The 22,496-nt window shown below is 47.3% G+C and overlaps 8 protein-coding genes across 8 annotated transcripts; 6 read left to right on the top strand and 2 right to left on the bottom strand.

Moving 5' to 3' along the window:
* Nucleotides 1-1,367: 1,367 nt before the first annotated feature.
* AGABI2DRAFT_114966 (hypothetical protein) lies at nucleotides 1,368-2,003 on the top strand (the record flags this gene model as incomplete). Its single annotated transcript, XM_006457880.1, has 4 exons — nucleotides 1,368-1,471; nucleotides 1,525-1,715; nucleotides 1,764-1,855; nucleotides 1,911-2,003. 4 exons carry the CDS (start codon nucleotides 1,368-1,370, stop codon nucleotides 2,001-2,003), a joined length of 480 nt encoding a protein of 159 aa, XP_006457943.1.
* Nucleotides 1,973-3,727, bottom strand: AGABI2DRAFT_199040 (hypothetical protein). Its single transcript, XM_006457879.1, has 7 exons — nucleotides 3,418-3,727; nucleotides 3,147-3,364; nucleotides 2,873-3,093; nucleotides 2,419-2,815; nucleotides 2,233-2,364; nucleotides 2,116-2,167; nucleotides 1,973-2,052 (listed from the first exon to the last, which is right to left on the bottom strand). The coding sequence occupies exons 1-6, from the start codon at nucleotides 3,644-3,646 to the stop codon at nucleotides 2,135-2,137; spliced, it is 1,230 nt and encodes a 409-aa protein (XP_006457942.1). The 5' UTR covers nucleotides 3,647-3,727; the 3' UTR covers nucleotides 1,973-2,052; nucleotides 2,116-2,134.
* A 13-nt stretch (nucleotides 3,728-3,740) lies between these two features.
* On the top strand, nucleotides 3,741-4,292 carry AGABI2DRAFT_64730 (transport protein particle complex subunit; the record flags this gene model as incomplete). Its single annotated transcript, XM_006457878.1, has 4 exons — nucleotides 3,741-3,761; nucleotides 3,809-3,854; nucleotides 3,905-4,066; nucleotides 4,117-4,292. 4 exons carry the CDS (start codon nucleotides 3,741-3,743, stop codon nucleotides 4,290-4,292), a joined length of 405 nt encoding a protein of 134 aa, XP_006457941.1.
* A 143-nt stretch (nucleotides 4,293-4,435) lies between these two features.
* Nucleotides 4,436-7,295, top strand: AGABI2DRAFT_183052 (hypothetical protein). The gene is made up of 18 exons (XM_006457877.1): nucleotides 4,436-4,585; nucleotides 4,637-4,668; nucleotides 4,720-4,817; nucleotides 4,865-4,915; nucleotides 4,967-5,032; nucleotides 5,084-5,103; nucleotides 5,157-5,187; nucleotides 5,241-5,396; nucleotides 5,449-5,500; nucleotides 5,547-5,721; nucleotides 5,769-6,186; nucleotides 6,237-6,353; nucleotides 6,404-6,506; nucleotides 6,559-6,650; nucleotides 6,700-6,755; nucleotides 6,865-7,008; nucleotides 7,066-7,130; nucleotides 7,194-7,295. Exons 1-18 carry the CDS (start codon nucleotides 4,476-4,478, stop codon nucleotides 7,289-7,291), a joined length of 1,884 nt encoding a protein of 627 aa, XP_006457940.1. The 5' UTR covers nucleotides 4,436-4,475; the 3' UTR covers nucleotides 7,292-7,295.
* Nucleotides 7,296-8,328: 1,033 nt separating this feature from the next.
* On the top strand, nucleotides 8,329-11,648 carry AGABI2DRAFT_64631 (hypothetical protein; the record flags this gene model as incomplete). The annotated part of the gene is made up of 18 exons (XM_006457876.1): nucleotides 8,329-8,373; nucleotides 8,421-8,598; nucleotides 8,663-8,819; nucleotides 8,866-8,973; nucleotides 9,001-9,111; nucleotides 9,161-9,342; nucleotides 9,390-9,644; nucleotides 9,692-9,750; nucleotides 9,800-9,959; nucleotides 10,014-10,157; nucleotides 10,210-10,421; nucleotides 10,473-10,559; nucleotides 10,614-10,791; nucleotides 10,848-11,071; nucleotides 11,129-11,208; nucleotides 11,260-11,332; nucleotides 11,387-11,452; nucleotides 11,508-11,648. The coding sequence occupies 18 exons, from the start codon at nucleotides 8,329-8,331 to the stop codon at nucleotides 11,646-11,648; spliced, it is 2,460 nt and encodes an 819-aa protein (XP_006457939.1).
* Nucleotides 11,649-13,180: 1,532 nt separating this feature from the next.
* Nucleotides 13,181-15,930, bottom strand: AGABI2DRAFT_199027 (hypothetical protein; the record flags this gene model as incomplete). The annotated part of the gene is made up of 1 exon (XM_006457875.1): nucleotides 13,181-15,930. The coding sequence occupies one exon, from the start codon at nucleotides 15,928-15,930 to the stop codon at nucleotides 13,408-13,410; it is 2,523 nt and encodes an 840-aa protein (XP_006457938.1). The 3' UTR covers nucleotides 13,181-13,407.
* A 1,204-nt stretch (nucleotides 15,931-17,134) lies between these two features.
* Nucleotides 17,135-17,888, top strand: AGABI2DRAFT_148454 (hypothetical protein; the record flags this gene model as incomplete). Its single annotated transcript, XM_006457874.1, has 3 exons — nucleotides 17,135-17,326; nucleotides 17,374-17,442; nucleotides 17,499-17,888. The coding sequence occupies 3 exons, from the start codon at nucleotides 17,135-17,137 to the stop codon at nucleotides 17,886-17,888; spliced, it is 651 nt and encodes a 216-aa protein (XP_006457937.1).
* Nucleotides 17,889-18,002: 114 nt separating this feature from the next.
* AGABI2DRAFT_190328 (hypothetical protein) lies at nucleotides 18,003-20,210 on the top strand. The gene is made up of 19 exons (XM_006457873.1): nucleotides 18,003-18,293; nucleotides 18,351-18,471; nucleotides 18,524-18,549; nucleotides 18,596-18,653; nucleotides 18,707-18,755; nucleotides 18,806-18,815; nucleotides 18,872-18,893; nucleotides 18,949-18,993; nucleotides 19,046-19,125; nucleotides 19,181-19,329; nucleotides 19,375-19,418; nucleotides 19,467-19,546; nucleotides 19,596-19,685; nucleotides 19,735-19,781; nucleotides 19,833-19,872; nucleotides 19,923-19,969; nucleotides 20,017-20,049; nucleotides 20,103-20,137; nucleotides 20,195-20,210. Exons 1-19 carry the CDS (start codon nucleotides 18,039-18,041, stop codon nucleotides 20,206-20,208), a joined length of 1,245 nt encoding a protein of 414 aa, XP_006457936.1. The 5' UTR covers nucleotides 18,003-18,038; the 3' UTR covers nucleotides 20,209-20,210.
* The last annotated feature ends 2,286 nt before the right edge of the window (nucleotides 20,211-22,496 follow it).

The raw sequence follows: 22,496 nt of genomic DNA, 5'->3' as shown, positions 1-22,496 counted from the left end.
TCGCGGCAGCGGCTTCCACGTTTGTAGCTGTCATCGAAAGAGGAGGGGCTAGTGTTTGTGCAAGAATTGTCCACTCTGTCTCAAGAATGCAGCAAACGATGAAATACCCGCTCAAAGGTCGCCCTTCCGAAATGTAACGCGAAACGAATGCCTGAATGAAGTGCAAAGTCTTTGTATCGGTATCCTCTTTCTGAAGAATGTCGACCAACAAGTGATTCAACTTCTCGACGACACCACTAGAAGAAAGTTTCTTTAACTCAAGGGAGATGCGCCTCCATTGATCGATGCTCCACTTGTATGAAGTAGAGCTGACCGCGCGATAGAATCCGTGTAAAGCGGGCATGACCTGCGTCAGGATATGAAAGGCTATGGCAGCGGTGTAAAGCTAGATAACAAGGGAAAACAAGGTTGCTTACAGCTGAAGGTATCAATCTCCTCTACTGTTCGAGAAAGATAGGAACATATAGCGTCCATTGCCCTTTCCTGATAAGCCGGCAGTCCGTTACAAACTTGAAGAAGAGCAGATATTGTAGAGTGGAGGAGTTGATCGGGCAAGGCCCAATCTGAAGTAACAAGATCAGATACGCCATTGTACAGAAGACGATAGAATCACCGTTCCACGATAGGGACGGGTCGAAGTCGACGTGAGGAATGTCATTCAGGACTTCGAGTAGCGTGGGGAAAAGAGTTCCAATGCTTTCTTCGACATAGGATAGACGTGAGTACCTAATCATGTCACCAAATGCGATGTTGCACTGGACACGGGACGCGGGCTGCCAAATGGTTTCTAGAAGGACACCGCAAAACGAAGAACCATAAGCAGCGTACCATATAAACACGCTCCTGCGTCTGTCGAGCCGTTATTCCTTCAGTGATCTTGGCCTCGGAATCATCGATATTGGGTAAATTCAGCGTGTGCACTCTGGAAATTAGAGGATGGCTCGTCGGTTCAACATGACGAGAGTCGCATGCTGCAAGATCGGAGAGGATATGTTGATGCAAATTCAGTTCTAGACTAGCAACAAGAAACCTTTCAGGCCAGTGATCCACCACAAGAGGAGACAGCTCACCAGTCCATGACTGCAGTCCGCACACGAGTGTGCAAGGAACGAAGTAATCGCTGCAACAGTCACAAATACGTCACTTTTGTGCCTATCTTTGGAATAGCGCGTCCCTCTGACACACAACTGACTCCCCGGACTGCAATATGCCGCCAAAGAAACAGCGGAAGTCACGAAAAGTTGTCGAGAAAGATGTGTCGGAAGAAGATTTTGTGCTGCAAGATTCGCCGTACCCTTGTCTCTATGTAATTCAAAGAGAATGAACTACTGATAGTACCCTGACTTACAGTAGTGGTTCCCGCCTCGATGCCTTTTCAAGCACCACCTTTCAGACTCGGAGACAAAAGCTATACGAAGAAGCTAGGGATTCAGCGAAGAACCTCGTCGCGACTCATGTCCAACTCTTGCAGGTTTATGATTGAGCCAACTGAGTCTAGGCTAACTCATGTTACTACACACCCAGGGAGCAAGCGCGAGCGCACATTCTTGACATGAAATCGCAAGAAGTCGATGCCGGCCATTTCCTCAAAGAACATATCCGACAACAATCTCGCCAAAATGACGCATATAAGGAGTGGCATAAAAGTTCTGGCACATTTGTCGCTCAACTTGGTCAACAACGTAGTTTCATGATCGATGAAACAAGTAAAACTCGTAAGTACTGGTGCTGAAACAGCCTCCACGCATGCTGAAGTCTTTCAGTGAACATGGCCGCCACTGAACGTAACAGCACTTGCCGCCAATTCTCGAAAGAAGCTAGAATGCAAGTCGAGAAAAGCAAAGAAGAGGAGAAGGTAAGATAGTAACATTTTCTTGTCAAAATCTGCTAACTGAGCCTGAATGATACAGCTAGCGACGGATGCGTCTTCGTTGATTAGACATTACAAAAGCCTTCTCATCGGAACACATGACAAGAAGGGACAGGAGCGAAAATGGGGGTAACGGGATGGTATAGGCTTTAAAGATAATTATATATTACATGAAAGTGGTGCTACTGGACGAAGAAATAATCAGATTCAGTGCTCAAAACTCAAGGCCGTAGAAAGTTTCTCACCAATTCCGAGATGTTTTTGTCATATCGACGGGACTCCGGTTGTGGCGTCTGGCTCGGGTAGAGGTTAGTGTTAGTTAGTACATACAGCATTGGCCAGAGACCGGTCATACGACTTACTAAGTTTTCAGAAGGCGACTCTGCTCCCTTTCCGGATACCTCTGGGCGTAAGTGCAAGTACTCCGATAAGAAAACCCGGAGAATGAGGGACCAGCGGCGCATGGTCGGGAGGTCCAGAGCAGCCCTATCATCCTATAGTACGCCTATGTTAGAAAAAAATTCGAGACTCTGCGTGCCGTAGCTCACCCCCAATTTATGCCATACTTTGGGGAAAGGGTCAGCGATGACATGTAACACACTAACACCTTGGCGTAGGAATGGAACATGATCATCACCGAGATAGCCAAACCCTAGATTCATATTTTGGCGCGAGAGAAACCAGCTTTGCCATGAATCTGGAGCCATAGATTTTTCCTCTCCGTATTCGAAAGCGCCGCTATCCCCAAGTCGCTGCTCGATACGAACAAGGGCATCAAACATCCATCTAGTGTCGGCAAAGTATGATTTAATAAGTGGATTAGGCGCCCCGAGAAGATCGAGAAGAATAAGGTGTTCTACGGCAGATATTTCAGTTTCCTGTACGCTCAATAGACGTCGCTTCGTGTGTTGACGATAGGTTCGTGCCCATTTTTGTGCAAGGTGTCTAATTTTAGAAGTTCACTAAAGGTCTCAATCCCGGATGAGAATAAATATTCCATACCGCGCACCATAGATGGAATCTGTGTCCGTCCAGCTATGAAAAGCCTCCTCTCCGTCGAAGAATACGAGTTGCAGAGTCATATCGTCAATGTCATCGTCATCGTCTTCCTCAATTAATCCCTCTTCAAAACGCTTCATACGGTCTTCCAAAAGTGGATTGAGAGTTTCTGCAATGTCCAGCATGAATGCACAGGGTGCTGCAGAATCTGTTGCGCCAACAAACTGGAGGCATATTTGAGCCATGCATGCATAAGTTTGAATTTTTGACCACGAACCTGATTTTGAGGATAGTCCGGAAACCACTTGCTATCATAATGAGCGGATAGAACAAGTCGACGAGACGCAGAGGGATCTTTGGTAGCAATGATATTCGCGAAGCGCTTCTTTCCAATGGGAGTCTCGTCAGTGAATTCATCTACTTCGACCTCCCAATTGAGATTTTTGAGAGTTGACACGATGTAGTTTCTAACTAAGGTAATGTTTTCGGTGCCAGCTGTATGCCCGGTTCAATTCGGAGTAACCTTGAGAGATAACACAGCAACTCACGGGCTCGGGGTATAAGAATTTTGGAGAGGTGGGAGTTTGGATTGGCCGGGTCCAACTTGAGGATAGGGTCGGGCACTCCAGTCACAAGTACAGAAAGCTCATCGGAAGACAGCTGTGGTAGGTCGCGTTCTCCGAGCACAGACGCTTGCAATGACAGGAAGGTGCTCGCCAGGCACCATAACGCACAGAACAGGGACACTCGACAACAGCCAAAGAGCCACGAAGGCATTTGTTAAGTTTGGGTGATCCCGTCGGCCCGGGCCTGATCGACGCAGCTTGCTGTCGTGGCACTCGGCTAAAACATATCTTCTGCCGCTCTGTCAATGGCAATACATGGACTTTGGGTACGCGTTAGGCTTGATCCCGTTCGTTATATTTATACCTCTTAAAGATAATCAACAAAGCTGGTGGCCTTGTGTATCAGCGCAACTTCGCAGGTCGCTTCCAAAACATTCCGCTAGTCTGACTCGCCTCACCCCGCTTTCAGAAGGACTAGCCCAGTTGACTTCAAACGAATACCTGGTTCTTGCTGGCACTCTGCATGGTATCCATGCCATTACAAGCAGACTATCACCCACTGGTTCGAGTTCTGGTGCTGAAGTGATCGAGGGGGAATCTTTCAAGCTCACTATAAACCTGACGTTGACCGGTATGCTTTCTGGCAGCTCTGAATCTATATGGGCTGCATGTGTCTATCAGGAACTAAATTCGTCCTCCTAACGTCTTTGACCGAAACAACGGCAGAAGTGATTCTGCAAAAAGTCTACGAAATCTACGCCGACGCTGTCATGAAAAACCCATTTCACACACCGGAGATGCCAATTCGCAGTGAAGGCTTTGATTCAAAAATCACCACACTCATAGGTTCTGGCTAGTAAACATTACTCTGCAGTCTCTGTATAACATGCTGGATATATGCATACTACCTTTTTATTGCTGGATCACGCAGACCCAATGATAATCCCAAGGATGCCTTCCTAATATCAGGTGACCTCGTATACCTTTAACTGCTCTTCTACCGCGGTCAAAGTCGTTTCATATTCTTGCCTCTTACTGTCATGATGTCACTTCAGCAAACCCGCCAACGGCAGAATATATCGCAAGCACAGAGCGTCGCCGTCGTTCAAACTCTCCTACAGGCTGGCCTGGGCTGTATAACGTTCTTAAGGTGAGAGCATCGTTTAAGATGCTTTCCCCTTTGCTTCTCACACTTACTCAGGAATCTGCTTCCCGACGACAACTTCTCAGAAAGTTGAGAAATCTCTTCGGCGTATTTCATTGAAGTTGACACCACACACAAAGGTTATTTCACGACAAGCGAGGACTCTAGTCCGTCTAATTCTCAGACAAGCGAGAATACTGATAGCTCGCGAAAGCATATCAGTGGTTTCAAGATCATGGTACATCGAGATTTTGGAATGCGTGTTTTATTCACACTGTCGTTCAGACAATGGCACGCCACTCTTCAGAAGAAGCAGATAGACTTCTTAATTACTTGGTAAGTGCCTATATGCGCTTCGATGTGCCATCTTTTTACTTCGACAATTAGGAACATGGCATCTTTGACGCCCTAGGAAAACAATACCTTCGCAGTTTCATTTTTGCAATATATCTGGTGCCTTTATACTCTCGTTGCTGTAATTACCTGGCTGACTGTAGCCAATAGGACAACAAAGATCCAAACAAGTAATTCAACAGACGTCCTTCGTTGAAACTCTCATTGACGCCATTGCTTGTAGCATTGTGGAAGCCTATACATTTAACTTCCGGGTCGGCATTCCAACAAGGCTGCCAAATCATACTGTGGCTAATTTACAAACTAGTATCACAAAATTCCTGAATGTGATACGGTCATCCCTATCATGACTCTCGGCCAAGACCTCCAACATCTCAAGGTAGGTGTCTTGGAAGACCCCGTCACCGAAGCTACCGAGAAAGGACGAGTACCATCCTTACGCGACGTCAAGAAGAGCGTCAAAGTACCCGCATATGTTGTCCTTTGACCAACCGTATCCTGATTGATATGTCTAGACCTTACTTAAAACTCTGATACATGCTATGAGCCAAATGGACGCCTTACCAAGTATGTCCGTACAGCTCATACTATCCCGTTCTTAACGGGCTACTAGGGCGTCGCTTCGCGACTTTTAAGATTTTCTACACTGATGCTACTCCTCTTGATTACGAACCTCCTTATTTCCAGTCGGGTGATGCTGAAAAGGATCGTTGGTATATGATGACCCACAACCTAGACGAAGCTCCTGATAAATGGAGTATTGGGAAGGTCGAGACTGGACATCATTCGTACGCATTCAATCATGTAAGTATCACGCATTCTCATTTCAATTTAGCGTCGATGTGAATATCTCCTCTATTACTACATATTTACCCTCGGCCGAGCATCAAGAAGCAGCTTTCAGCGGCATGACGGACTCTCATTCGGCGCCTAAAAATCTTACTCCGCTGCAAGAAGCAGCCGTTCGCGCTCAACAGATAGAGGAGCAAGAGAAAGATGCTGAAACACGAAACCTCGTCTGGTCTACCGAATGCGAGGTCGCTGCCTTGGATGGTGATGCTGATGGAGAGGACGATCCCGACTACGAGCAACAACCCGACGGGTCCTTCCTTAGGATTGCTAACACTGACATCATCCCATTAGGGGTCAGAACCGAGTCAGGGATGATAGAAGCAATAGCAGTGCCTGGGACCATTGGAGAAGCTGTCTTCGGTGGCTCAATGGAGTCTATGCCTACTGACCTCAGTGATCTGGTAATGTCGAGCGTGGATTTTATCATCATAGTGCTTATTTATCTGCACAGAATAAGCAGGATGCCGGGACAGCAACTACTGGTGATGAAACACAGCCGTTCACCTTTCACGTATCAAACCCATCATCACTGAATATTCCGAGTTCACCTTCGACTCCCAAGCCTGAAGTTAGCACATCGTTAATATTTCAATCAACCGATACTTGACAGCTTGTCAGATGGTTCATAGATCTGATAGTAGTGCTACTGTGCTTGACGAAGATGAGGCGCATTTGTTGGCGAAGATGACGCTGAATGATGCCAAGGAATATTCGTCAACCGGTAAGAGCCTCCCCATATTTCCTTCTTAACTACTTACGACAGCCGCGTCAAGAACACGATGGGATGGAACTTGACCTTCCCTCGACGCCTTGTAAGAAAGACCAGATATCTGATAAAGGACTTGCATGTGAATGTAATATTACGGTAAAATTTTCCACCCTATTCAAAAGGAAAGATATGAACCGAAGTTCAGTCTGAAGATGAATCCTGTTTCTGCGAGGGTGGATGTCAAAGATGGTTTCATATTTGGTGAGAACCTTGACCTCGTTTCACTGATGGACGCACTCAGATCAATACTAGGTGTATGGGGTAACACGGTCCCGTTTTGTCTTCAAGGGCACAACCTGACAAAGCGCAGGTATCACTCGATTGAAGGCGGGCGCATACCAGCCAACTTTATCTGCTTCGACTGTCGCCTACGTTGTGACGCTTCATGGGGGCTCATTAAGACTAATATCTACCCTCGTTTAATGAACGAGTTTCGGGATTTGGCTCTTTTCAGGTAACTTCTGAAGTTAGCATCGGCATAAGAAAGGAGCAACGCTAATATTCGCCATAGGCGGGCTATCAAAGTTGCTGAGGGGATGAAGGTAATAACGGCTCTTCAGTTCGGGAGGCAACTTGGTGAGCCAGCTCTCGTCATGACCAATGCTTCGGACATAATTGAATCTGCTTCCTTGACAATAGGAATGGACCCTGCTCCATCCAGACAGATTCTCAAAAGGCTCGAAGACGAAGGTCTCGTCCGATACTTATGCCCTGCATCTGTTCCACTCGGTCTTTAATTCCACATGTTTATATTATAGGTTTCATCCAGGAGCATTTAAATGACACAAACGAACTGGGAATGGTTACAACGCGGCCGAAGAAAAAAGGCCAGGATAAGCAAACAAATCGACGCCGCAAATTTCTTAAATCACAATACCGCTTTAATAAGGCCGCGCTTCGCGGAGATAAATATCAAGAATACTTTGACCCTTCTCTTTCGACAGAAAACCGTCTCTTGGGAATAGGGGAGATGGTAAGCCTGGCCCAAGTGAACAGTGACTTCTGATTTAGAGTGCTCTAGCTCGCGAAGTACAAAATACGTCCGACGCGTCAACAGGAGAACAGCAAAGTTGCTGCATATCCTCAACGAAATTTCAACGTGTCAGGTCAGATGCCTGAAAACATTCCTATCATTGACAAAAGCCGATCCCAGAACGGAGCCAGCCGCGCTAACAAACGTCTGAGTACTGATGATCAACCTGAAGATCCTTTGGTGAAGAAGAAAGCCAAGATATCGGTCACGGCGGGTGTTGATCTCGCAGAATAAGAGTGCTTCTCATTACAGAATGTGAAGCTTGATTTTGCATGTCACTCCCAAGTAGTCGTTCCCCTTTGGTAGATCCTAAGTAATGTTGCAGTAATACCTGACGTATAGCGAGGAAAATTGCCGGCCCTAAATGGAACTTATAAATCCAGATGTGGGGGACTCGTGCATTCCAATCCCCTCATTCATCTTGACCGTCACTAGGAGCTGCCATGACTGGTGATTTGTGCTGAAGAGGCCCTCGCAGGAGATGAATTAATGGTGCATGGCATAGTCTATACCTCCGTATCTCCCATTGGCTGCATCACAGTCATTGGGCTCGTTAGTGGGGCATACATATTGTGAAATACATATGATGACGCGTATTATATCATTTCAATCTGGCTTGAATTTGACTTTGAGGCAGCCGGTGTTAACTCTCAGGTGTTTCCGAAGTCCGTGTGTAAGCGCGTAACCCATCCTGGATGGTGACTTCATCTGCCGTCTTACCGCGTTCATCATCATTCTTCGATGCCTTACAAGTTATCCGCTACATTGACTGCGCACTCCTCAGATGTTGGTTTGAGCTCTCTCATGGTCGCTGGCTGCTCACACCTTTTTAGGTGCGCGCGTTGAGCACACCTCGTAACGACCTCGTCCTGTCTGCCTCGCGTGACACAACTGCTATTGCATGGCAGAAATCTGAGGACAACCAGTTCTCGCCATCGACAATCTTTCGGCCTGGTTCACGTTACGTCAATGCGATAACTTATCTGCCCCCTACATCAGACTCAACGAAAGGTCGATTTTGCCAGGCGTATCAAAGCTCTATCGAAATTTGCTGATACATATCATGCTCTGACAGGTTACGTTGCGACCGGCGGCCAAGAGGCCATAATCCATGTCTTCTCTCTCGATTCTCCAAAAGAAGAACCAACTTATAGTCTCCTCGGTCATACGGAGAATATTTGTACATTGGATGTTACACAGGGAGGATCGATCATTTCGGGGTCATGGGATAAGTGAGTGGCAATCATACATCACGCATCGTTAATTGACTATAGACAGAACAGCTAAAGTTTGGATCAACTTCCAGCTGAAGTACGATCTAAAAGGTCATGAACAGGCCGTATGGGCCGTGAAAGCAGTTGATGAAGAACGCTTCTTAACTGGCAAGTTTTCTTGTCCAGCACAATGAATCAGATCCATTGATGCAACCAGTTCAGCCTCTGCCGACAAGACTATCAAGCTCTGGCTGATGCACAAGGTCACTCAGACGTTTACAGGCCATCGAGATGTCGTACGCGGCCTTGCGTTGATCCCTGATATAGGGTTTGCGTCATGCTCCAATGATAGGTACGAGGCATGATTTGATACTTGCTTGTAACTTTCTTAGCCCTTGTAGTGAAATCCGCGTTTGGACGCTAGAAGGAGATTCGGTGTATTCAATGTCTGGCCATACTTCTTTCGTGTATAGCCTCTCTCTATTACCCAATGGCGATATAGTCTCTGCAGGCGAAGACCGTTCTGTCCGGATCTGGGAAGGTGAGCTCGTCAGGAAGTCATATTTGTGCAGTTCTGATTTTTCTCAGGTGATGAATGTGCACAAGTCATCATCCATCCCGCTATCTCGGTATGGGCTGTGTCTGTCATGCCCAATGGCGATATTGTCAGTGGTTGCAGCGATGGTGTCGTTCGGATTTTTAGCGCCTCGGAGGAAAGATGGGCTTCGGAACAGGACCTCAAAGAGTATGAAGCCAAAGTCGCGTCCCAGGCATTGCCCTCTCAACAAGTCGGTGATGTGAAGAAGAGTGACTTGCCTGGGCCGGAGGCACTGTCAAACCCGGGTACGTTGTATCTATCTGGGTAAACCTCCATTCTCATCAACTGTCAGGTAAAAAGCCGGGAGAAGTCAAGATGATTAAAAGAGGGGATGTGGTCGAAGCTCACCAAGTGCGTTTGAGTTAATTATGACAAATTGTGACTCTGATCCGCGCGACAGTGGGATAGCACAAGCTACCAGTGGCAAAAGATAGGTGATGTTGTCGATGCGGTGGGATCTGGAAGAAAGCAAATTTACCAAGGGAAAGAATATGACTACGTGTTTGATGTCGACATTCAAGAGGGTGTCCCTCCTCTCAAGCTACCCTATAACGTCACAGGTGCTATCTCTTTCTCAAATATACTCGCACGTATGGTCGCTGAATTCAGACCAGAAAATCCTTACTCTGCAGCGCAACGATTCCTTCAAGCTAATGAGCTGCCTCTGTCATACATCGATGAGGTCGTGCAATTCATCGAAAAGAATACTTCCGGCGTAAACTTGGGTGGAGGCGAGGAGTATGTGGACCCGTACACCGGTTATTGTCAACACTTTACAATGGGGAACCCAAACTGAGAATTTCCTTCCAGGTGCATCTAGGTATCGCAGCTCTGGCTCGAATGAGTCTAGAGGAAATCAGGAATACGCGGATCCGTTTACAGGTGCTTCTCGTTATCGTAGTACTGGATCAACGAGTGCACCTGCGCCTCCTTCTGGGGACCCTTTCACTGGCGCGTCACGGTACAACCCATCAGCGGCAGCATCTTCAACTTCCATCGATGTTGTAAATTTATTACCCATGGTATGTTGTCACGACTTAAAGAGCTCGACGATAGCTGAAAATAAATGCTAGAAAAATAGCCTTAGTTTCAAGCAGGCCAATGTACCCGCTATGCAGCAAAAGCTCTTCCAGTTCAACGATACGTTGAAAAATACTACTGTGAGTTTTTACTTGGTAACCTCACTGCAACGAGAATCCATTTTGTTCATTCAGGCAACTGCTGGACTGGCTATTACCGGCGATCGCATGTCCATCGTTAATGATATATTCGAGTTCTTGTCTTCAGTTAACGCGGTGCCATCTCAACGACCGTCACAAGCTCCCACGTCCAACCATATTGAGACCGTAATTCAGCTTCTTCAGAGTTGGCCGAGTTCACAGGTGTTTCCTGGTGCGGCATCTGTATCTTCCAATTCCGACGAACAGTTCTTCACGAATGATTTGCAGTGATTGACCTCAGCAGGCTATTGGTCATCTCAGCCCCTGATGCACTTCGTGTCCCAGGTCTTAAAACGCAATTTGTTGAAGCACTGTTCAAGGCATCAGAATGGACTGCGCCCTGGTCGTCACCGGTGCCCAAGCCTCGCGAAATTAATACGCTGCTTGTTTTGCGTACTGCAGCAAACGCCATTCAGGAAGACGATACATTGAACGTGTCATGGATCGGTCAGGTGTGCAAATGAATAACGTATTCTATCGAAGTTTCAGTACTCTTGAACCACTATCAGATTCTTGAGAACCTTGGTCAACTTCCGTATACACTTCTGAACAAAACGCAACGGGTTGCATTTGCATCGATATTGTTCAAGTACGTGGTCGAATTTCCGCAACTTCCTGTCCAATCGATCTTTTTCGACAGTATCTCTTGTACGAGTCTTCACGCATTCATTGATGTAACGCTCCAAGATACATATATAACATTAGTACTCGGGGTATGTCCAGGTTGCATGCTTCCTCGAGGCCGCTCATAAAATATCTATCTGTAGCTGTTGGCCTCGGAGACGACCGATTCCGAAGCGGCGTATCGCACACTTGCGGCTTTGGGCAATGTGGTACGTGGATAGCGAGATTTTGGTTGAATCTTAGACTAATCGATGTATGGTGTAGGCGTATATTGCTCAAAAATCTGGGAATGCATTGCTGCTACCCCGGGCTTCAGAAGTTAGCCAATGTCTTCGTGCTCTTCCTTCCGTTTTCTTCGAGGATCGTATCAAAAACTTGTGCACCGCCGTTGCAGCCTTATTATAAGATGCAAATTTGGAACATAGATACTGATCCATTCAATTGTATTGTACTTTCGTGAACGTGTAATCCTCCTTTGAATAGTTGAATCTTAGCGCGTACACCATGGACTTGCAGTGCTGAACTTTAACTTCCCAATGGCTCCTGGTAAATACTCAATTGACCCGGAGTGACCTTTCACTCCGAAAGGCCTAAAGCATTTTTACGTAACCTTCATAGCGCTTCCTTCCGTGATGTACTTATACAGTAGTACTGGAGGACCCTGGAATATCCCTATAAGAGGCTAGGGCCAGAAATGCCCATTTTTGGGGTTTTTTGTCCGTCCGCCAATGATACTAGCGTGCGGAAAAAAGAGGATAGCCGGTTCGTCCCAGGGGCAGCTAAGCTCTCCCCTGGACTAATTCAGCCGTCCGATATGCCATCAAGTGAACCCTACGCTGCGTACAGGCTATATAATAATAGGGAAGGGAGGGAGGGTAAACAAAGAAATGCAAGAGACAAGATGACCGTCGGACGGCAGAGAGAGTGAGACCTTAGCCCCACACGGTCATGTCACTAACCGAGTGACTGGTCACCAACCGGGTGACCTGCTTTGGTCACTAACCGAGCAACCAAAATAAAATGTCGTCAACCGGACGACATGGTATACCTTACTACTGTTTACATTGACCTTCTGTAAAGATCACAAGATCTTTAAAGCCGACCAATGATACTAGCGTGCGGAAAAAAGAGGATAGCCGGTTCGTCCCAGGGGCAGCTAAGCTCTCCCCTGGACTAATTCAGCCGTCCGATATGCCATCAAGTGAACCCTACGCTGCGTACAGGCTATAACCCTATTTGGATAGAAGAGAGTTGATGATGGAGATGTTGATGGAGCAGCAGAGGTTAACGGCGAGTGTGATTTTGAATAGAGGCATGTAAAAGAGATGGGTGGAGTCGTATATAACTACGGAAAGTGTCCGAAGACCACCTTCCCATTGCTTGTATGACGTGCAAATCTACGCCATGTTCCGCTAAAGTTGTAGCACCACCAGCTCTGAGCGAGTGACCTCCAATATCTCCCGAAGCTACCAAGCGTAACTTTGCTAAAAACCAATTGCGACGAGGGGGTGAACCATGGGCCTGCACAGGGTTAGCTGATGTCGGATTAGAGTGAATCAGGATAGTGTTTCCCTCGTAGAAGCGATCTGCTTTGTGATAGGGTAAAAGAAAGTGGAGGCTGTTATTGGTGAGAGATAGGGAAGAACGTTGAATCATTTTTCTGGGAGAGTCGAGCCGATGGTCATTGGGATAAACCATTTCACCCAGCCAAAGTAAGGCGAAAAAGCCAACGAGCAGCATCGACAGGAAAAGGAAATCATCAAAACGATAGCGCGTTTGATAAACATCTGCTATAGTGACAATTTCCTGTAGGGATAAGGGACGTTTTCGATGGATGGGTGTATTGTAGAGTTTTTTGCAGCCTTGTAATGCTTGTTGTACTAGTGTAGAGGTGCGCCAGCGAGTGACTTGGGGATAAGAGGGAGCAAGTTTGTGGCAGATGCCCGTTAAATATGTTTCGACAGAGGAGGGTTTTATATACTGGCACATATACACTACGTACAAAGCAAGTGTGTTTTCGTTAGGTTCAACATCGAAGTGATGTGCATGGACAAAGGAATAATAAGATTTGAGATGGGAAGCATATGTTCGTTGGGTTGAAGTGTCCCAAACGTTTTGGAGAGCTGTACGAAGTAGCTGCTGGAGGGCAGGATACGAGAGTGGTTTACGGTCGCGTAGACGGATGCGAGATGGCATCAAGTGGTGGGTTAAAAGAAGAGAGGTGGATGTGCGGAGCAAGTGCGACAGCGAGGTCAAATTTGTGACGCGACAGGGCATCAGCCACGTGATTGATGCGACCTGGAGTCCATAAAACTCTGAGATTCAGATTGTAGTGTATCTGAAGGTCAGCGGCATAGAGGAGGAGGGAATTATGGTCAGGATCAGCATGTAGAGATGAGAACACGTCAAATGTGGATTGGTTATCTGTATAAATGACAACAGAAGAACCTGGTTGACGTTCAGTGACATCTCGCAATGCCGACACCACTGCCAAACCCTCTCTGAAATAAATGTCGTTTGTGGTGTTTGTTGGCGCATATCCCCAAAACCCAAGATTAAGGTAAGGATACCAAAAAGCTAGCCCATACTCGCAAGCATCACAAAAAATGATATAGTCAGCCTCTTGAACCGACCAATCCAATTGTTTGAGCAAGACTACACCTGGGGAAGACTTTATATGACTCTCCGCCCACTCAAGTTCCCGAGAGATTGCTCGATTCGTATGGACAGGAGCTTTGCTTCGATGAAGATCCCCAATTTTGGAATAAAGATGAGAAAGACATGGTCGGAGAAGAGGGTAGACATTGAAAGCCCAGTTAAGCCATCCTGCAAGACGTTGGAAGTCCTTCAGAACAAAAGACTTCCGTTGCTCTCCTTTCTTTCGACGAATAATGAAACGGTCCAGTTCTTTTAGGAGGGCCTCCTTTCGGTCAAGTGGCATGGTAAAAGTAAGGCGATTTGCATCAATCTCGATACCTATGATGGTCAAGGTTTCCCCAAAAAGTTGTTTTTCAGGTTTATGAGGAACCCCCAGCGCGTCCCAACATTCAAGCAGAAGAGCCTGCTTCACCGGGAGGTCACGACGATAAGGATGGTACCAAGATGTTTCTCCTGAGATTTCCACACCAAAAACGTCATCCACATAGTTGCACAGCCCTTGAATACGCCATTCATATGTCGCCACCCAAAGGACCAACGACATGAACGCTATGAAAAGATCTCCTGATCGCCTGCCTCCGAAGACGTTGTTTCTATCAACATATCGCAAGCCATCAACTGTATTCACCTGCTTCATCTGCCAAAAGGGGTGAACAGGTAAGAGGCGGTACGCTTCCGCAACGTCACTCTTGAATAAAGTAAGGTGTTGGCCTGGTCGAAGGTTACGATGTGCACGAAGTAGTTGATCACCCAGCTGAACTAGGTTATCCATTGGAAAAGCCACCTCGTGTCTTGTCGTCATTTCGTTAACAGGAAATCTACCCGCACTCTGATCCGTCACCAAACGAAACTTCTTCGAACCCTCCTTCGGCACAGCGAAAGTCGGGACGGAATACATCCCCGGAAAGAGGTCACGTCCAAACGACTTCGAAAAACGACCTTTCTCTATCTCCACATCTCGTTGTCTTCTCACAAAATCCAACTTTTCTTTCTCTTGCACCCCTTTGGCCGGTTCATCATGCGTCAGTGGAAAGCCCTCTGCTTGTATGTTCGCCCATGGCCAGAAGCCGTTTATAAAACCTTTACAAACCGAATTATAAAAAGCGGAATTGGGGTGGTTTGATTTTATTAGCAATTGACGAAAATTAGAAACATTGAGGGGCGTAACGATACGAAATAAATCTGGATGATTTCGAAGCGTAAGGGACATTGGATGGTCATCTGGTAACTCAGGCGGATCTGGGAGAGGTTCAGCTGATTTGGACCATAACAGAACAGATGGGGGAGAAACTCCTTCAAGATCCCAATGATTGTACCGAAGGTACTTAGGCCTTATCACCAGATTTTTGCTTTGCGTCAGGACAGACCACTCGTCCATGCTTGGGGCTTCGACAGACGCTGCAGATGTGCGCGAACTGACAACCGACGAACCGACACCCTTTCCCATTATTAAATCATCTACAAACACCCCCTTCCCTTTTCTTTCCAGCCTTGGAGCCTCCTGATTCAGCTTCAACCCCGAACGAAGAAAGGAATGCGGTAGCGTGACGTCGTTGGATTGAATCGTCGAGCAAAGAGGACGATTCACCTCCCTTGACAGTATTTCTGACGGCCTCGTCGTAACACAAGACGCGCCAGTGGTGGGTGACTCCGATGGACCCAAAAAGGTTTTCGATATGTTCACCGTAGCTCGAGAGCTCCTCCTGGCGATGGGGGAAGACAACCGCGGTCGCTTTGACGGCCCTTCTCCAAGCGGCGGACCAGTCAGCGGCCGTTTCGATGTGCTTGCCTGGCTCGATGTCCTGAACAAGGACTTCGACTCCTCCCACGTGCGTAGAGTGCGTTGGCATAGGTTTAGGACGGTGGAGACCTGCGAAGATGGAGTCGAGATTGACTGGTCGACCCCGGACAATGTTTGCCCATTCGGAGTCTGGGAGTCAGGTGGCCCTGTTGACGATCCCTGCGCGGTTCGCTGGGCAAGCTCGAGGCTGCGTTGATTGAGCTCGAGGATGAGACGAGTTTGTCGCATCTCGTCGGTGAAACGTCGTGATTCCTTCCTCGGGTCCTCGTACCAGGGGAAGTCCTGAGGCCTAACTCTTTTGGTTCCCTTTCCTTCTCCTTCCCTTTCATCGTCCTCTCCCAAACTTTCACCTCTTTGGTTTTCGTTGGCCACTCCTTCTCTTCTTTCGTCACCAATCCCAACCTGATCGCCAAAGAGTTGCCTGACAAGTCGCCGAACATCTCCTCCTTCTCGTGCTCCTTCAGATAAGTCGGTCCTTTTCCCCTTGTCAACGGACTTGAGGAATTCGGAGAAGTGGGCCAGTTTTTCGTCATCACTGAGGGCTTGGTCTCCTTGCAAAACTCGATATCCTCGGAGGATACATTCCGAGTGAGTGATACCGCAGGAGAGATAATCTCTTCGAATTCGTCCGAGGTCTTCTCGTTCGCCTCCGGTGGTGTGGTCGGTTGGGCTAGGTCCAACCGCTGGAGCAGAGTAAGTCGCGGTGGACTGGAGAGTCGACTCATCAGACCCTGAGCCGACCCCGTGACTGGTTGATGCGTGATTCCCACCGACTTGTGCTTCCGTTTGGCTCGGCGTGATGAATGACTGGAAGGCATTCTGGCTCATAATAAGACTTTGATGGAATGAAAATTCGATATAAACAAAGAAATGCAAGAGACAAGATGACCGTCGGACGGCAGAGAGAGTGAGACCTTAGCCCCACACGGTCATGTCACTAACCGAGTGACTGGTCACCAACCGGGTGACCTGCTTTGGTCACTAACCGAGCAACCAAAATAAAATGTCGTCAACCGGACGACATGGTATACCTTCTTTAAAGCCGAAAAAAAGGGCGTTTTTGTCTGGATCTCCCCCAGCCTTATCCCCGAAAGGCAATTTTATTATGTAAACCACGTAATTCACGTGATCTCAGGTCAGGTGTTATCCGAACCCGGACCCCGGCCCGCGAGAATTTCCTACAAATCCCCAGCTTTTGTCCGTGCTGGGGACCCGGCCTCCGTGGCTGAGTGTCATTTTCGTCCGGTTTTGCACCCGGCCTACCGGCAAAAAATGACTGAAATCTGTCAGATTTCTCCCCTAGCCTCTTATAGGCATATTCCAGGGTCCTAGTACTGGCCGGCGGTGCGAGTTTCTGACGTTATAAATTACATCGATTACACATCATACTGGTGCGCGGATCAAGCTTCTTTATTTCTATCCACTGACGTAAATGCCCAGCCAAGCAAGGGTATATCTGGTCCGCCATGGAGAAACCGACGGAAACAGAGATAAAATTATCCAAGGACAACTTGACATACCGTTAAACAAGATAGGACTAGAGCAGGCAGCCCGTGTAGCAGATGTGCTCCGAGTGATCAAGTTTGATGTTGCGTTGTCAAGTGATCTGAGCAGAGCTAAAGAGGTGAGCGCTACAGACGACTGTCAGAACCACAATTAGACTGTTCGTAGACGGCAGCTGCGATTTTAAGGGAACAACCTGGCCTAGCCTTGCAGGAACAAGAGGATCTGCGAGAGCGTGTGCGTTGGATTTTTACAGTCGTTCAAGGCTAGGTATCGATATTGATTAAGTGTAGTTCATGGGCGATCTCGAAGGACAAGTGTATGGAACGAGACTTGACGGCAGATTGTCCACGATGGAGACGGGACCAGCGTTCGCAAAACGAACTCTCACCTGGTGGAGAAAAAATATAGTTGAATACACCGCCACAATGGTACCGCGGGAAGAGCCGTATAATATTCTGGCAGTTTCACATGGAGGGTTTCTAGGCACGTTGGTGAAAAACTTGGTGGGGACTGGAGATTTAAGACTGGTCGAAGGGGTGGTCTTGGCGTCGCTGCCCAATGCGTCTGTGTCGCTAATTGAGTGGGATGGGCGGAAAGGGAAGGTCATTCAGTATGGAGAAGAAGGACACTTGAGACGGGCAGATCGGCTTGACCAGAATGTGGATGAGCTCCCGATTTAGTATACCACGTGTTTCCTTCATTCCATGACGTCACGTGGATTTTTGCACTGCCTTCGGAAAGAGCAGCATATGTAATAGCTGTGTCGAAATCGAAATAGTCAAGTCTTAGTCTTATTCTCTCGTTCTTTTCGCACCCCAGCCACTTGCACTATGCCTGCGACAGAGGACACCCCGCTCCTTAACGGCCATCCTACGGGCTCTTCCCCGTTCCGGCGATTCGTAATGTTTCTCAAAGGCAAGGATGACGAACCGGGCTGGTCCGATTCCTTGAAATTCTTAGTGTTCGGCACATACCTTAATGTTCTCCTTGTTTTCGTTCCTCTGAGTGCTGTCGCGCATTACCTGAACTGGGACGCTGCTCTTCGATTCAGCTTTAGTTTCCTTGCTATTGTTCCTCTTGCCAAGGTTCGATTCCAGTCGGTGGCGTTTTACGTTAGTTACCGCGGACTCAACTCGACCTAGCTTCTCGGTGAATGTACTGAGCAAATGTCTTACTCCCTGGGTGATACCCTTGCTGGCCTCCTCAATGCGTCTTTCGGGAACGCGGTCGAAATCATCGTTGGCGTCGCCGCTTTGATTCAGGGTATGATAAATCTAGCATTATTACCTGCTTACATCTCTAAAGCATTAATTAGGCGAGATCCGGATCGTTCAGACCTCTGTACGCGTTTTTGATATCTGTTGGACTCAACTGAATTTTTGAAAAGATGCTGGGGTCAATATTATCAAATATCTTGCTCGTCCTTGGGTGTTCCTTCGTTGCTGGTTTGCCGCTACTGTGACATGTAAATTATGCAGGATTAATGACCTTTCGTAAGGTGGTGTGTACAAAGCGGAGTGTAACTTCCAAGTTACTGCTGCACAAGCGTATGTCGAATCGTATTTTGGATTGCTCCTACTGACGTCTACATTTTCAGGTCGAGTTCGGTATGGCCATAGTTCATCCATTGAGTCGTGTTTGCTTAAATTATTTTTTTGACCAGCTCATGACACTTGCCTGTATCAGTGAGTTTGATTGTTCCACTTTTTCAACATTATGCCGACTGAACCGATTACTCAGCCCTCGTACTTCCTGCCGCTTACAATCTAGCTGTCGGTGATTCGGGTAGGATATTTTTTCCCTCCCCAGGACCACATCTGAGAAGGAAGCATAATAGACCAAAGGGGGCTCAATATTATATCTCGCGGCACATCTATACTGCTGCTCGGTGTCTACATTATCTACATCTACTTTCAGGTAATTTATACGTCCTCGTGTCTCAACTGTCGCCCTCAACGCTACCGCTTCTCAGCTCAGGACCCATGCTTTCCTCTACGATCCTTCTCTGCCTCGCCCAGAAGGTGTCCATGAAACTTCCGATGAGGCTGAAATGCGAGAAAGTTTCGCTCAGCGAGGCGAGCGAGAACCAGTGAAGATGAACCTTCTCTCTGCTGCTTTGGGGTTAGTACTCTCTTATCATGAACCCACATGCTGATGGTAGTCCAGACTCCTGGTCGTAACAGTTGTAACGTCTTTCTGCGCTGACTACCGTAAGCGTTTAATACAAGTAATCAAACTCCTCGTCTAACTCAACGCAGTGGTGGCTTCCATTGAAGAAACTGCTGAGCGATACCACATCCCCAAGACGTTCATTGGTTTGATCCTCTTGCCGATAGTAGTAGGTTGAATCCTCGGGGGTTGGTGATGCATCGCTTATGTCCTTGTAGGCCAATGCTGCTGAGCACGTAACATCGGTTTGGATGGCCATGAAAGACAAGATGGAGATCACAATTGGAATTTGTATTGGAAGTTCTATTGTGAGTTCTCCCGAATCTGTTCATTCTTTCCATATCTCAAGTTGTATAGCAAATTGCTGCTTTCGTCATTCCGTTGCTCGTGATTATTGGTTGGATGTAAGTGTGGAAGTACCCGATTAACACTAATTTTGAATATTTCTATTGCAGTACTGGCCAGAACCTTACACTGTACTTCGCCAACTTTGAGGTGATCATTCACTTGCTATGTGTCTCCTGTGGATCTGACATTTTGACCAGACTGTGGCTTTCTTTGTGTCCGTCATTCTCACAAACACCTTGATTCAGTGAGTGACAATTTGACCTCATAGCTTGTCTGATCTCATCATTTCAGGGATGGCAAATCGAACTACATGGAGGGTGTCATGTGGGTCATTGGTGGCAATATTTTTATCCAAGCTAATGAAGTTCCTCTTTCAGGTTACTCACTTTGTATCTTGTTATTGCTCTTGCCTGTACGTGTCATATCTCCGGTCTTCAGGTGTCAACTGTCAACTGAGTCTATCTTTCAGTCTGGGTATCTTAAACGAAGGGTAAAAAGTCGTTTTGAGATCTATGACGTCTGATTTGGCTGCGAGAGATAGTCGTTAAAGTTATTTTTCTTTCTTTTTCGAAGAATTTGTTGCTTCCTTTCTATGTAGGTCATCGGTTGTGGCAGGATCCATTTATTCCCAATGTTGTACTTACGGGTGATCTATAAGTTATATATGCCGTAGTGTTTGTTCCTGAAGTATCTGACTGTGACTTCTTTGTGACATACATGTGATCAACGTGTTTCGTTTTGAACAGGGGACGGCGCGTCGCACTATCTCACCATCGCCTCACCGTCTTACCTGCCATCGGTTAGGATGGTAGAACACCGACTATTTGAACATGGACCCAACAAACCAATCGGTTTCTTCCTTCACAGCAGTATTCAAAGTCAATTTCGGCAACGTAATTTAAGTTCTAAGATTAGAGTACGTGGAATCACTGGGTCATTGGAAGCGATGTTAACTTCAATCCCAAGGCATATGGGGGGAAAGTACTTGCTAGTCCTTCGGGCGCTGATACCGTCCTTGTGGACGAAACAAAGATTAAGTCAATCGGGGACTTGCAGCTACGCTATTCACTGAGCAAGGATGAGAACGTTCGATTGGTCGTCGTGGAGCCGATGAAATTCATTCATATCTGCGTCAACACCGGGCAATTCAATCATAAAGTCGCAGAACCTCTCGCAATGGGTGGCCGACCTGCTGGTAGCAGGTGTGTTTCTTGTCTCATTGTGGTGTGATCAATGGTTGAGACTAAGAACTATAGGAAGCGTAACGAGTTTACGGACGAGGAAATTAGGTTGCTATGTTGGTTTATCTCGAGAAGATTCCCAGATCCCTCGACTGGAGGAAGACTATCTATTGGATCGTACATCGAGCTCGTAAGCCTGGTATGTCTCTGCATGTAAACGCAGGGTTCCTTCTTTGAAAGTATTGACAGGGAGATGATGGCGACCCTGAATTCGCATGGGTGAAGCGGCATCCCGCTTCTTCATGGCATGAACATTACAGGAAAAATCGTGCTCGACTCGATCCCATAATCCAAAAATTTGTAGATGATTTTCCGCGTAACCTTTTCGCAGAATACAAGTACAACCGCCGCGCCAATAAGAAGAACAGGCGGTTAAACCCTAAAGCCCAAGTGATAGAAATAACGGACGACTCTGAAGATGACGCGGAATTTGAAGAATCATTTCATCAGAAGCCTTTGAAATCTTCAAAACGGGCACGTATCGAAACGAGCAGCCCCTCTTCCTCAGAAATTTCAGCCTCAATTGAGGCAGAAAGGCATCCATCGTATTCTAGATATTCTCCGGATTTGGCGCTCGATGTGTTCGAGCCACAGACCCCGGCCCCCTCAGCTACTCTCGTGAACAAAGTTTCACAACGTGTCAATGAACCTGCTTCCACTCAGGCCATACGCTCTCCTACTCCTCCGCCTCATCCATCGACTTCGTTTCGCGATGTTTTTCATTCTAGCCCAGCTTTACGCTCCGGGTTACCGAGTAATGATACGAGTAGAACTGAACCTTCATCTCGTTCGTTAGCGGTCCTGTCTGGACTCTCGCATCCTCTACAGAACACAATCGATCCTCCCGCAGAATCGTCTATCTTACGAGAAAGTGCGCACAAGCGATCCTCTCCTATTCCCCCTCCAGCAAGGAGAGCAGCTCGTAGACCCAAGTCTTCCGTTCGGCAGCGTCTTTCTTCTCCATCCAACGGAGTAGAGCAAGAAACTACATGGGCTCCATACAAAAATACGCGGTCCAGGTCACGTTCGGTAGAGCCTATTCCCTTACAAACCACTCGAAAAAAAGCAATAAGCCAGCGGGCTGTCCGGGGAAATGATGCCCAATTAGCTCCAGTGTTTGAAGGAGATGTAGAGCAAGAACGTGAAGATGAAGAGAGGGGGGGGATGGGTATCACAGAGTTGAAGAAAAGGGAGAAGAAGCAAGAGATCGGCACGTCGACGGTGACGGAGACGATGCAAGAGGAGCACGATGTTGAGGATCTGTTGATGGTTCAGTCTAATGGAGCTATCTCTGGTACAGTCTTGGGGGCAAGTGGCAGGGTAGCTGAGGTTGAGGAGCAGGACGATGATGCCGAAGAAACTCTCAGGGCTGAAAAACGACCAACCCGAAGGCAGCCCCTATTTGAGCTTGACAGTGACGACGATGTGATAGACCAGATGATGATGTCTTTCCCTCCCGACAGGAGACCTTTCACGGCTGAGGAAAAGGGCAAAGGCAAAGAACGTGTTTGGATAAAAGAAGAGGGGGAA

The sequence above is a fragment of the Agaricus bisporus genome (assembly GCF_000300575.1).
Source record: "Agaricus bisporus var. bisporus H97 unplaced genomic scaffold AGABI2scaffold_2, whole genome shotgun sequence".
In the NCBI taxonomy this organism is placed as follows: Eukaryota; Fungi; Basidiomycota; class Agaricomycetes; order Agaricales; family Agaricaceae; genus Agaricus; species Agaricus bisporus.
Note: the sequence above shows the minus strand (reverse complement) of the source record. Positions and strands in the feature narration are given on the sequence as shown.